Here is a 14,501-nt window from a genome sequence, read left to right as displayed (position 1 = left end):
AAGACGGAAATCAAATGAAATATGTTCTCTGACAACACTGTACTACTGGTACTAAAACTCAGTAACAGAAAAAAATTGAGAAATTCATAAATATGTGGGTATTTAGTCCTAAGTACTGAACGGATCAGGGGGGGAAATCACAAGGGAAATAAGAAAATACACTGAGAGAAGTGAAAACAAACACAACATAACAAAGCATACAGGATGCAATGACAGCAGCGCTCGGGGGAATTTAAAGCTGTACATGGCAATGTTAAAAAAGAAAAAATAACTGAAGAACCTAAACTTCTCCCTCAACAAACTACGGGGGGGAACAGGGGTGGGGTGGGGGAAGAAATAAAGAAAGAAATGGTTCCCACTCACTGCACGCTACGGGAACAGCATGTGTGACATTGGGGGACTGAAGACTAGGCACCGGGACTCTGATAGCTAAAGCAAGAGATTCTTTGGGAGAGATCCCATAAACTGGGATGGTGAGCATACTGGAAATTAAAATGAGAAAGACCTCTAGGTTTCTCTTTGGTTTGGGGGAATTCACAGGCCCTGAAATTCTTTGTTCCACTTTAAGGTGGGTGGAAAACTGGAAAGTCTGGTTAATGGAGCTTGAGACTCTTACTTCATTTTATTGGAGGGGGGAGGTGACATGCAGTATATTTCTAGCAAAACAAATACTCATTTAGACTTTTACTTTGACTAAGAAGAGACTGAACTATCATTGTTGTCATTAGCTGTATACTAAATTTGTATGCAATTTGGTCAAACATATCATTAATATCACGTTGTCGAAAAACAAGTCGTAAGTTCCACTACTGAAGAAGGATTCTGGGAATAAAATAATAAATAGCACAGGAGACTCTCAACTTTACTCTGGAAAGTAGAGAAGTTAGAGCAACGAGAAGAAATGATGGCGTAAACTAGCACTGCGAAGAACCATAATAAAACCAAGGCATTGTAATGAAATACACAAAGATCTGGAGTTAGAAGACCTAAAGGGAAAAATGCGCCAGCATTTTTTAAGCTGAAAGAACCGAAGAAAACACTCAAACTTCAAGTTGCAATGCTGAAAATACTGAACAATGGCGGGAGCACCAGAAGAACACAAAAAGATAGGGAAAGGCGGCTGTCATGATGCAAGTGTCCCTCGTGACCAGGCAGGTGCACAAGCCCACGCCACCTTCACCAACGCCAAGGAGCTGAGCACCGTGCTTGAGCTGAAACGCATGATCGATGGCGTCCTTAAGTGGCCACTGGACAAGCAGTGGTTGTCTAAGGACAGCGAGACGCTGGGGAATCTGACTTCATCAGCCACATGCACCAGTGGGGCTGGCCTTCTGGGCAGATCACACACTGAGGCTCTCTGCATCAAGCCATTTTCCAGCCGCCTGGCTCCCCAGCATGATGAAGCCACAGGTCTTGGGAAGCAGTGGCAATCCCCCTTCAAAGGGGTTATATGTAGATCATTGTGATCGGTTCCCCTTTCTCCCCCCATCTTCCCTCACTACTGGTATTGCTACTCTCATTATTGGTCCTGAGGGATTTATCGCTCAACATATCTTAAGCTGAAAGAATTCACGAAAAAATTCAAGCCTTGAGTCGCAATCTCGAAAGATTCTATGTACAAAACGATGGTGATGCAAGAAGCATTTATTGACTTGCTAAGGCACTCGACTGTGTGGCTCATGACAAATTATGGAGAACCTCGAGAAGAATGGGAATTCCAGAACACTTCACTGTGCTCGCGTGAAATCTGTACGTAGATCAGAGGCAGTGCTGTGAGGAAGGAAATATTGTGCGGCTTAAAAGCAGACGAGATGTGCATCAGGATTGTATCTTCTCATTGTACTGACTCGGAGAGCTGTGTGCTGTGCAAATCCTCAGAGATGCTCACTTATAAAAGGAGAACGCGGTTCAGGGTCGGAGGAAGGCTCATTAACAACCTGCGATATGCAGATGACACAACCGTGCTTGCTGCAAGTGAACAAAGAGGATTTGAAGCACATACCGATGAAGATGAAGGATTGCAGCCTTCGGTCTGGATTACAACTCGATGTACAGAAGACCAAGATCCTCACCCCTGGACCCGGCATCATGATAAACGGAGACGAAGTTGAAGTTGTCAAGGATTTCATCCTGCTTGGATCCACAATCAGTGCTCACAGAAGCAGCAGTCATGTGATCAAAAGATGAGTTTAATTCGGTACATCTGGGCGAGACCTCGTGAGCATATTGAAGAGCAAACATGCTAATTTGAGGATTAAGGCCAGGGTATTTTCAATTGCGTCGTCTGCGTGTGAAAGTTGGGACATTGAATAAGGCGACAGAAGAAGACTGGGTGTTTGCGCTGTGGTGCTGGAGAAGAATACTGAGAGTACCACAGACGACTACAATGCCAAACAGATCTATCTTAGAACAACAACAACCAGAGTGCTCCTGAGAAGCAAGCATGGTGGGACTCAGTCTTGCACATTTGGGACCTGTTGTCGGGAGAGACCAGTCCCTGGAGGAGGACATCATGCTTGGTAAAGTGGAGGGGCAGAGAAGGAGAGGGAAGTCCTCATGGAGATGGAGTGACATCACGGGCAACGATGGCTGGAGCATAGGAACAACTGTGAAGCTGGAGCAAGACGGGACGATGCTTCATTCGATTGTGCATAAGGTCACAATGGGTCCAACCGACTCAACCGCACCAACAACTACAACACAGTCAATGTGCAACATGTAGTATGTGGCACTTAGGCGGCACTCAAAAAGTTAATTTCCTTACATCAATTGGTGAAGGAAGTAAAATCACAAAAATGATGATGAAACTATTCACATTATAGTCAAATGAACTAATTATAAGTATATGCTTGCGGGAGTTCATATTCAGTGATAAGTAATTCAGAAAATACTAATTTTCTGGAAGAGGCTGAGTGAAAATAAAGGGGGAAAGTCTGTAGTCCTGTTCTGCTGTTTGCTCTGCAGCTTTGCTCAACTTTGTAGATTTTGACGTGGCACTAAGTGCAGGTCCTCTTTCTCATAAACTTGTCTGAACTGAGAAAAACTTCACTTTCGCAGGTTTAAAAAACGGGGAAAGAGCATGTTTTCAGAAGTTTATTAATGCTTCCCACAAGCTATCACAACACGGTAAGAAGTTTAAGCCAGAGAGTCGGTGGCTGTGTAATATGAAGGGAAATTTCAGACAACAGTTTAGGATAAGAACATGTTTTAAAATCAATATTTGACAGGACTTTCCCGAGGACTAAATACTCTGCCTAATAATTCAGACAAACATAATCATTAGGGGAAAAAACCTGTGACTCTGATCCTTCCAGTCATATAAACGTACTGCATTCTATTTTTAAAGGAGAGAAAGGGAAAGGTTTTCACTCTAACCCCTCCTGATGCTTAAACACAAGGATATGCTAAATTATTTGGTAAGGCATTTCTAAAGAAACTGCTAAGAAAATTAATTTTGGGCTTCCTGGGAGTTCTTCAGTTGAATTCTACATACCTCACAATTCTTGTGACCTTACTAGGGGGTTAAGAACATATCAACTCACTTCTAAATTAAATTTTCAAAGATCTTATAATGAATTCTTCCTTTGTTGTTAAGGCGACAGTGCCCTCTGGAGGTAGAGACGTACCCAGAAAAATTTGAGAATGGTTTCAGCAAGGATTAAATGATAGATAATATATGCTATCAACACCGGACAAATATTTCTTTAAAACAAACGCATGCACGCCAGCACCCAGACCTACTGTGTGTTCTGGTGAAAAGGGTAGTAGCATTAACTAAATGTTTTGGTAGACATCTGTGACTTACTGTCCGGAACAATCTCCAACTAGGTTTTGGAAAGCGCCCTGCCCATAGTCACAGCACTGTGGTCTGTGAAGGACTCAAGGGATGCCTCCGCTCCAATGATGGAACTTGAGGAGCTTAAAACAATGAGCAATTCCCACCCTCCTGCCCAAAGAGAATTCCAGAGCAGGCAGGGTGGAAGGGGCCGGAGTCGGAGATTTGGGATGTGACAGGCACCTCTTTTGCTGGCAGCAGGAAAAGCCTGGAGGCTTCTGGGCCATTATGTGGAGTTTGAGGTTGAAACTGAAAGTGCAGGAGGCCTGGGAGATGGAAGACCTCTAGATGCTCGTGACTGTTGCTAGTGGCTGGCTGCAATCCTCAACTGAAATTTGCCTTCTTCCCGAGCTTTGCAGTTATGCTGGTCAATGACTTCCCTAGATTGTCTAAGATAGTTTGAATTGGTTTTGTCAATTATCCTAACCCAAATAAGTATTTATCTGACACATTCATTTCTTTGAACACTGTGGGGGGAAACGGATAACAAGGTAACTCCTAGGGCATTTTTCAAGGAGCCCCAGTGCCCCGTGGTTAAGCACGAAACTGCTCTAGCAGAAAGGAGGGTGAGTTCAACCTCCCTGTGGCTCTGCAGGAGAAAGCTCTGGTGAGCTGCTCCTGTAGGGACGGCATCAGGAAGTCGCCAACCACAACCTAGCAGTGGCATTTTTCTGGGCCTTAATTATCTAAGCAGATGAAGTTGGGGCTGTCAAAATACCTTTCCTAGGTTACTTCTTGCTAAAAAAAAAATTAACACAGAAATCTTATGTTCTTGATGCAGAAATTTCTAAAGGTTAATTAAACTGTAAATAGTATCCAATACAAGGGCTATTCCTAGAGACAAAGAGGAAAAAGTTCTTGTAAGTTGCCTTCAAGTCAGTTCTGACTCATAGCGCCCCTGTGTACAACAAACCCAAACACTACCAGGTCCTGAACCATCTTCACAATTAGAGTTATTCTTGAGCCCACTGTTTTGCAGCCACTGTGTCAATCCACCTCGTCAAGCGTCTTCCTTTGTCACTGCCCCTCTACTTTACCAGGTATGACACCATTCTCTAGAAAGTGGCTACAATATGTGGAGACAAACTCTCCCCCATGCTCACTTCTAAGAGGCAGTCTGGCTGTACTTCTTCCCAGAGAGATGTGTTTGCTCTTATTGTCATCCACGGAGGAGACCTGATGACACAGTGGTTATACACTGGGCTGCTAACAACAAGGTCCTCAGTTTGAAACTACCAGTTACTCCACAGGACAGCGATGAGGCTTTCCACTCTTTACTGGAGTAGAAAACCTCACCTTTCTTCCACGGAGTTTTTGATCTACCTGCCCTATAGGATCGTCATGGGTCAGAGTTGACTCAATGTCAGTGAGTTTGTGTTTGTGAACCTCGTGGTTAGCTGCCTAACTCTTAACCCTCTATACCTTCAGGCTCCACAGCAGAATAAACACAGTGTCCTAAAAAGTCAAACTCCCATTTTAAGATGTTCAAATTGAAAATATTTAGAAATACTGCAATTGCAAACCAAACATATTTACAAATTTAAGTGTATCTACTTGTTACATATTGTGGCTCAGTGGTTATGTGTTGGTTGCTATCTGCAAGGTCAGCAGTTCGAAATCACCAGCCGCTCCTTAGGAGAGGATGAATTACACTCTCGGAAACCCACAGAGCAGCTCTATCTGATCTATGATATAGACTGCTATGAGCTGGAACTGACACAGGCAGTGAGATAGGCTTTTTTTTGGGGGGGGGGGTGGACCATAAATCACCAGTGAGTTAGTTTGTGAGAGGCTAAGAACCATTCCACATCTTTCCTTTAGCACCTAGCACAGTATCATACATTTTCTCTACAATAAATCTAACTTTAATGTACCCCCAAGGGTACATTAAAATGATTGTTATTGTACATGAAAACTTCTAAGGAATTATTACTTCCTACACAGGACTGTCTTTTGGGACATAATCAAAACCCTATTTTAGACAAGGCAGAATTTTATTTCTTGCTCTTTAGCAAGGTGGCCAGTCTCAAATACCTTCAAAAATAAGCGTCTTAAGTCCTCATGGAGCCACCTGCTAGCGACTCCATTTACAGCAACAGTCAGGAAAGGAGAGTGCACATTTTTAGCCTGAACCCCATCCGGAATCATGCAAACCCAGTTCTCGCTCTCTGGGACCGGAGGGTGGCCCCGCTGCTGTACAAACGCCCTGGCTGCTGGGCCGCTGTGTGGCCGCAGAGCCGCTCCTCATGTGCAGCCCCAGCTGACGGGAGCGGCTGCAGTTTCACCTTTCAAGTTCGCAGGAGTTTCTGCACCTCAGAAGCCATCCGAGCAGCTATGCAGTAGCATCTGCCACTCCGTAAGTAGCCCGGGCTGCTTGTCATCAGGTGTGCAAATCATTGATATAAATAGCTTTTTAAATTACTCCCCAAGCGTTTCCTTCCCTATTCTATTTCTGCTCTCCACCATCTTTACAAGTGGCACTGGCTATAATTAACTGATTACTGATGACAAATTACAGAAAGCTGAGCACTTTAATCTATGATTGGGGGTGAGGGAGTGTATACATTTTGTTGACCTTCCATTTCTGCTCATCAAATGAAAAAATGTATTTGCTTTTCTGTTCGATTTTCTTGCTTATGGCAAACTAGCATCTCCTTATTTTATTTTCTGCTCTTACATTACATAGGCAATTTAATTATTCATTCTTTTAAAAATTATTCTTTCTTGTTAATATATATTTGTTGCCTGATCTTTTTATTCTTACAGTTTTCTGATTTATTTGGGGGGGGGGATCTTATGTCATTTACACGTATTAAATCAGCTATAAGCATGACAGTGGCCCCCTCTACTGGGCAAGATGAGCCTGGGAGAAAGTCAGAGATGAATAGAAATGTCACATCCATTACCTTAACCATAATGACAGCAAAACAAGAAGTATTACAAAGGATCACTCCACAAAGAACAAAAGATAACTACATACCAGGCATATAAATAATCCAAATTGAAATACAAATTTGCAGAAAGCAATATTGTGAGTGTTCTCATAAAGCAGTAATAAATCGACTTTATATGTATGTGAAATAACATAACAATTATAATTAAAATAAGAGGTTATAAAACTGTGTTTGTAAGACCTTCTCAGTTTAAAATTCCTGAGTATATCAGGTTCTGAACTTATAATTTTACTACTAGAAAATAAAAATTCGATTTTACTGGCACAATAACAAATCAGTTGTTCAGGGGTCATACAGCCAGTAAAAATCCAGGGAAGAAAAAAATGTCTGTGAGTGGCCAAAAGTTATACTGTAATTCAGGTACCAATAATATTTATATAATGGATTATACTGAGTTAAAAAAATCTACAGCTACATACAACATATTATATATCCCCAAACATGTTGAGTCCAAGAAGTAAAGTTAGACCCAAAAATACTCTATATGATTCCATTTTTTAAAAGCTTAAAAATGACAAAACTAATTTGTATTGTTATAAGTCATTAAAGTATTGGTACCGAGGAAAAAGAACTAAGGATTGGAGAGAAGAGGGAGGAAAATCTTTTTCTTTTTAAAAAAATTTTAAATCATATTTATTAAACATTGCCATTTTAATAATCTCTAATAGAAGGAGCCCCTGGTCACTCCGTAATTAAGCATTCAGATGTTAACGAAAAGGCTGGCAATTCAAACTCACCACCAACTTCGAAGGAGAAAGATGTGTGACAGTGTGTTTCCATCAAGGTTACGGCCTTGGGAACCCTGCGGGCTGTCTTAGCTCCATCGTGAGTTGGAATCACTCACAGCACTGAAGCGATTTGTTTTCTCTCTTTTATTTTTCTATTTTCTTTCTTTTTTTATAATCACTTCATTGGGGATTCAGACAACTCTTACCACAATCCATACATATATCAATTGTGTCAAGCACATTTGTACATCTGTTGCCCTCATCCTTCTCAAAATATTTGCTTTCTACTTGAGCCATTAGTATCAGCTCCTCATTTTTTACCTTCTCCCCCCTCCCTCATGAACTCTTGATAATTTATAAGTTATTATTATTCTGTCATATCTTACACTGTCCAATGTCTCCCTTCACCGACTTTTCTGCTGTCCATCTCCCAGGGCGGAGGTTATATGTAGATCCCTGTAATCGGTTCCCTCTTTCTACCCCCCCTTCCCTCCACCCTCCCAGTATCACCACTCTCACCACTGGTCCTGAAGGGATCAACTGTCCTGGATTCCCTGTGTTTCCAGTTCCAAAGGAAATCTTTCACAACACTAAAACCCCAAACTCCCTACTGTCTAGTCAACTCTGATACTGGACAGAGAACTGGCTCCAAAAAGTTAGGGAGTTTACAAATCCTTAGGGTGTAGGCTGTCCATCTTCCTCCCAGAGTGGCTGGTGGGTTTGAATGGTTCACAATACTAGTAAATGCCTTATTTGTGAGCTCACAGTTTCCTGGGGTGCTCATTTTTAGTGAGATCTATGTGTATAATTAGTGCATGTTTACATGTGTATGTTACGCTCCACTAAGAGATTTTTAAGTCCATATGCTATGTCTTTGCTCCATGGGCAGGCATCTCAGGCTTTTAAGCAAGGACAATTTCATTTCCTACTCCCCCCCTCTCTCTACTGCCGTCTCTTTAGATACAATCCTAAAAAGCTTTGCTAGATGGTCACAGCAGATTTTAAAAAGGCAGATAAAATAAGTGTCAAAAATAAAATGCCTTCTAGGCATTTCAAAGGTTGTAATCACTGCCAGGGTTCAAAACAAAAGATTTTTTTCAGGGACGTAATATTGGGAAAAGCCCCACGAAGTAGAGAAGCAGCCCAGAGACAAAGAACCCTGCTATTTCTTTCCTGGACAGAGTCACAAAGGAATGGTACTTTGATAGTGCAGCAAGAAAAAGATAAACAACTCAATCAGAAAATAAGCGAAGGACTTAAATAGATTTTTCTCCAAAGAAGGTAAGTAGACACCAGCAAGCAGATAAAAGGATGTTCCACATCAGCAGTCATCAGAGAAACGCAGATCAAAGCCACAATGACACTACTTCACAAGCACGAAGATGGCCACTAACAAAAGACCGGAAAACAGCAAGTGTGGCAAGACTGTGGGCGCAATGGAGCCCTGTGCACTGTTGACGGGCATGCTAGAGAGAGCAGCCACCCCAGAAAACGGCTCTGGCCCCTCAGGAAGTGAAACCCAGTCATTTCACTCCTGGGCATATACTCAAAAGAAGGACTCCAGGGTGTACACCAGTGTTCTTGGTAGTAGCATTTACAATGGGCAGAAGGTAGAAATGACCTAAGTGTACATTAACAAAGGAAGGAATTAAAAATAAAAAAGCGGTATATGCATACAATGGAATCATCAAGCCATGAAAGAATGAGGCTCTAATACGCGCTGTGATCTAAGTGAACCTTGAAAACCTTGCTCCCCTAGTCCACAGACAGTGCTCTGCCCCTACTGGGCGAGGATCCACGAGTGTCTTTTTCTTTCCACTAGGATCTTAAACGCTTGAAAATAACCATCAGAGGTGCAGCTAACTACTGGTCTCTCCCCAAGAAAAGGAGAGTGAAGAAAATCAGAGACATGGAAACAATTGGTCCACTAAACTAATGAACCTCGAGAACATCGGTTTCCACCAGCCTATGCGCAGACGCACTAGATGTTGCCCGGCGACCACTACACATGGCTCTGAAGGGGTTCTGGGAGAAGCTCCTGGCGAGAATCACAGGGACAGGCTTGCTGGTTGCAAAGAGTCCTGGAACTTCCCGGCCGGTTCCTTCAGGTCTGGAATGGAATTCACCTCCTTGGCTCAGTTTTCAGCTTAACAACAGACAGGTCTCCAAAGAACAATAACACTAGGAAGGGATGTACACTGTAGATTCATCAAACATCTGAGATTTAAAAGGGCAGCATTCATAAAGGACCACGTTCAGAAGAATTCGGAAAGAAAGAGGAATGGCAACAGAACACGAGAGCGCTACGAGGCCAGGTGACAGTATGCTGTGGGGCTTGTCATCGATCACAGAAAGCAAAGTGTGCAGGAATGGTTGAGTGTAAAACTGATCCGCTTTGCAAACCGTCACCCAATTCACCATAAAACGTTAAAAAATTCTTACATGAAATAAGACACACAAAAGAAAAAATATCACACAATGCCACTGATATGAAAAGCCGGGAACAGACAGAGGCATAGATACAGACGGCAGATGAATGGCCACCATGGGCTGGGGGGCACAGGAGTGGCAAGGAATCGCTTAATGAGAGCAAAGCTTCTGTTGGGGGCGGGGCGTGTGTGTGAAGAAGTTCTGAAAACAAATAGTATGAACAGTTGTACAATAGGGTGAGTGTGATGAACGCCACTGATTGTACACTTAAAATTATTAAAATGGCAAATTGTATGTTGCACACATTTATCACAAAAAAAGCCAAAAAAACAAAGAATATAAATATAGGGAAATTGTGTGGCCTGAAAAACATCATCTAAAAAGAAAGAGAGAGAGACAATATTCCCATTTCCCCCATCCACTCTGACTCGAATATGTTCAGTTAGGAGAAGTCTGACATTAAGTAGTTCGTGGTGGGGGGGGGATTTAGTTTACATTTGAGATACTGTTCGAGAGTGAGAACCACTTGTACCTATTCTGTATTACTAACCAAATCAGCACAGTAAGAGACAAGCGAACAAGATAATCTATGCATTATTTCATAAAGTAAAAAGCATGACACAAGAACAGGCCCTCTGTGTGTTCATAGTGATTTTTTTTTTAGAATGGGAAAATGGACATGTGGGTTGAGGGTTCATATAAAGTGCTTATTTCTATAATAAGTGCCTAATTAACAATATATTGTGTAGGATCACTGGATTGAAAAGAATTAGCCTAAAGAGGTGATCTGAGCATCCACACTAATGGCTGTAGTCAACACTTGTTCCAATCATCTCTGAAATAGGCACTGGACTCATGAAGGAAAATTTCCCAATTCTCAACCATTCACTTTAATATTGACTTAACATTTCTCCCTGTTTAAGCACTGTCTCATAGCACAGTTTGAGACAATTTTCTCTTGAAATAAACAAAAAGCAACCCTGAGGAATACGTGACCTTCAAATATTGAACTCAAAACAACTCTTGTTCCCATATCATCAAATAGAAATCAGAAGAGCTGGGAGGCAAACGGCATTTATAGAGGTCTAGATAAAGACATGTACATATGCAAAAAAGATTATAAATGAGGATGGGAAAATAGATCGATGGGCCTATATTTATAGGTTTAGAATTAAGGTAGCAGATAGACATTGGACCTCCACTCAAGTACTCCCTCAATGCATGAATACTTTCTTCTATTAAACTATGATGCTCACCCTTCCGACACAACCGCTGAAGACAAAGCAGGTGAATAAGCAAATGTAGTGAAGAAAGCTGATGGTGCCCGGCTATCAAAAGATATAGTGTCTGGGGTCTTAAAGGTTTGAAGATAAACAAGTGGCCATCTAGCAGGGAAGCAACAAAGCCCACATGGAAGAAGCACACCAGCCTGTAAGATCAAGAGGTGTTGAAGAGATCAGTTATCAGGCATCAAAGAACAAAAAATTGTATCATTGGGTGCACACCTCCATGATACAATTGCTGCAGACAAATGGGTGCATAAGCAAATGTGGTGAAGAAAGCTGATGGTGCCCGGCTATCAAAAGGTATAGCATCTGGGGTCTTAAAGGCCTGAAGGTAAACAAGCAGCCATGTAGCTCAGAAGCAACAAAGCCCACATGGAAGAAGCACACCAGCCTGTGTGATCACGAGGTGTCGAAGGGATCAGGTATAAGGCATCATCAGAACAAAAAAACCTTACCATAGTGAATGAAGGGGGAAGTGCAGAGTAGAGACCCAAAGCCCATTTGTCGGCCACTGGAGATCCCCTCACAGAGGGGTCTAGGGGAGAAGATGTGCCAGTCAAGGTGCGATGTAGCACTGATGAAAAATACAACTCTCCTCTAGTTCCTAAATGTTTCCTCCCCCTCCCCTCACTATCATGATCCGAATTCTACCTTACAAGTCTGGCTAGACAAGAGGATGTACATTGGTACAGATAGGAACTGGAAATACAGGGAATCCAGGGCAGATAATCCCTTCAGGATCACGGGTGTGAGTGGTGATACTGGGAGGGTAGAGAGAGAGTGGGTTGGAAAGAGGGAACCGATTACAAGGATCTACATGTGATGTCCTCCCTGGGGGACGGACAACAGAAAAGTGGGTGAAGGGCGATGTCAGACAGGGCAAGATATGACAAAATAATAATTTATAAATTATCAAGGGCTCATGAGGGAGGGGGAGCGGGGAGGGAGGGAGAAAATGAGGAGCTGATGATAGAGGCTTAAGTGGAGAGCAAATGTTTTGAGAATGATGAGGGCAATGAATGTACAGATGTGCTTTACATAATTGATGTATGTATGGATTGTGATAAGAGTTGTATGAGCCCCTAATAAAATGATTGAAATAAAAAAAGAAATTTTTTTTAAAGTTTCAAGAAAAAAACAACAACTTAAAAAAAAACCTTAAAAACAAAGATTATTCCATTACATTTAGAGTAAAACTTGATTTCCTGATTTCCAAGGAAATCCATCAAGAGGTATGATATGTCTGATGTAGTTTCAACTATTATTGACAACTGAAGAGATCAATGGAATGATAAACTATCTGACATTTCTATATATTCCCACCCAACAGGCAGATTTTTTAAAATACAGTTCCAAGATTTCTGAATCTAAGAGCATTATGCTCTTTAATTTATAAATGACCAGGAAAATTTCTTGTAGATCCCTGATACACTGGATATCACAATTCATATTTTAGTCAGAAAGGGTACCAGCATATTAATTTAATGTTAACTATTAAACATGCTGATGATTCAGCCTTACAAAAGCTCTTGAGAGAGCACACGTAACACCCAGGAGAGAGAAAGCAAAAAAGGAGGCTGTGTAAACCTAATGCAAGGTTGAAAGCTCAATGCTTTGATGACAGGCAGCAATTTGTCCTACGATGCATAAATATCAAAAACTGTGTGGAATCTCTTGGGGTGCATTAGTACTTACCAGACCCTCTTGTTTATACTTTTTTTCCCCCTGCCTTATGAGTTTCTTCAGGGCAAGGACACACTTTTGTCCCCTTAGCACCTAATGGAATGCTCAGAGCAAAGATGATATGCAATGATGGAACTGTGTCCGACACCTCCTCCTTTCCCCCTCATAATAAACACGGGAGCTAAGTGCTATGTTGTTATTCTAATTGGACAGATGAGGAAACTAGGGTTCATTAAAATATAAAATCCTGTCCAGGCTTCCGTCTCAGACTTAATAGCTAATTTTATAAATCCGTTGACTCACCTATTATTTGACATTGTGCCACTGGTTTAACAAAATATTTAATGCAAAGGGATACTACCAAACTACTTGTGTCTAATCTGTGTATGTCAAATCCGTAATCTAATATTTTATAAATTTATAATATTTACGTTTACATTTTATTTTAAAGTATTTATTAATATTTTTGAAAATCCCATAATATAAGTAGAAATCTTTCCAATCAGAAAACAGAGGACTCTAATGACATGGACTGTGGCAACATTCATTTTGCTTCAAATCAGAGTCAATAAAAATGTAATGCAACCTTATACATATTTAATTAGCTGTGGGATTTTTAATTCCCAAACACACATACATATACATTATGTATAAAATTAATTATTGAAAAATGAGACTTTAAAAAAAGAAAAATGAGACTTCATAGAAAGGCAATTAATCTAAGTCAGCACTACGATCTCTAAAATACGTACAAAATGTGAAAAAGAAGTACTTTTTTCCATTTATAAAAGATTTAAAATGCTAAAAAGGAAATATTTATCTACTTGTTGTCAATGATAACAACTTGTAATTCTCATTTCTTAACAATATAATGAAATCAAATATCTAACAGATTGTGTCTTTAATTTTTAAAAGTAGGATTCTAGTGATTGAAGTAAAACTTCAGATTTTACATACCTTAAAGGTAGAAAGTCCATAAAGTCTTGTGGTATGAACAGTTTCCTGAGAAATATTTGTAATGTTTGTTATAAAGTCCTCAAGGTATTTACAAGCTTGTTCCAAGTGTGTTGTATTTATGATGATTTGCACTAGCTAGAAAACACAAATATATCTGATCAAATACAGGCCACATGTATCAAAAGTATTCTGAATTTGAAAAACAAGATCACTACTCCAGAAGTACCCTGTTACTATACAATATGAGGGGGTACCCAAAAGGAAACAAAGTTTTTTTCCCCAAAACTATGTATTTAACTTTTTTTTACAAAACAGTCTTATCACCTTCAAAGTACTCTCTATTACACTTAATATATTTGTTAAATTCTATTCTTGGAAACCTTCTCCAAACTCATCTGCTTAGATGTCTGACAACACCTCCCTTTTTTTTTTCTTCACCTCTTCTATGTCATCAAATCGCTGTCTTTTCATGTCCCTCTTCACTTGCGGAAACAAAAAGAAGTCACACTGAAGGAGGTCAGGTGACTCAGGTGCTGAGGCAAGAAAGGCACGCTGCTTTTTGCCAGAAACTGGCTCACAGAGAAGCTGCATGAGCAGGTGCAGTCACGGTGGCAAAACCAGTCCCTCT

The 14,501-nt window shown here is 40.9% G+C and overlaps 1 protein-coding gene across 2 annotated transcripts in view; it reads right to left on the bottom strand.

The window, feature by feature from the left end:
• Positions 1-14,501, bottom strand: part of EXOC6 (exocyst complex component 6) — a 155,157-nt gene that overhangs the window by 72,438 nt on the left and 68,218 nt on the right. For both annotated transcript variants that reach the window (XM_075534170.1, XM_075534169.1), the window contains exon 17: positions 13,874-14,008. In XM_075534170.1, the coding sequence (XP_075390285.1) occupies positions 13,874-14,008 (135 nt within the window). The remainder of the gene's footprint in view (positions 1-13,873; positions 14,009-14,501) is intronic.

Source organism: Tenrec ecaudatus, chromosome 16 (assembly GCF_050624435.1).
Source record: "Tenrec ecaudatus isolate mTenEca1 chromosome 16, mTenEca1.hap1, whole genome shotgun sequence".
Taxonomy (NCBI): Eukaryota; Metazoa; Chordata; class Mammalia; order Afrosoricida; family Tenrecidae; genus Tenrec; species Tenrec ecaudatus.
Note: the sequence above shows the minus strand (reverse complement) of the source record. Positions and strands in the feature narration are given on the sequence as shown.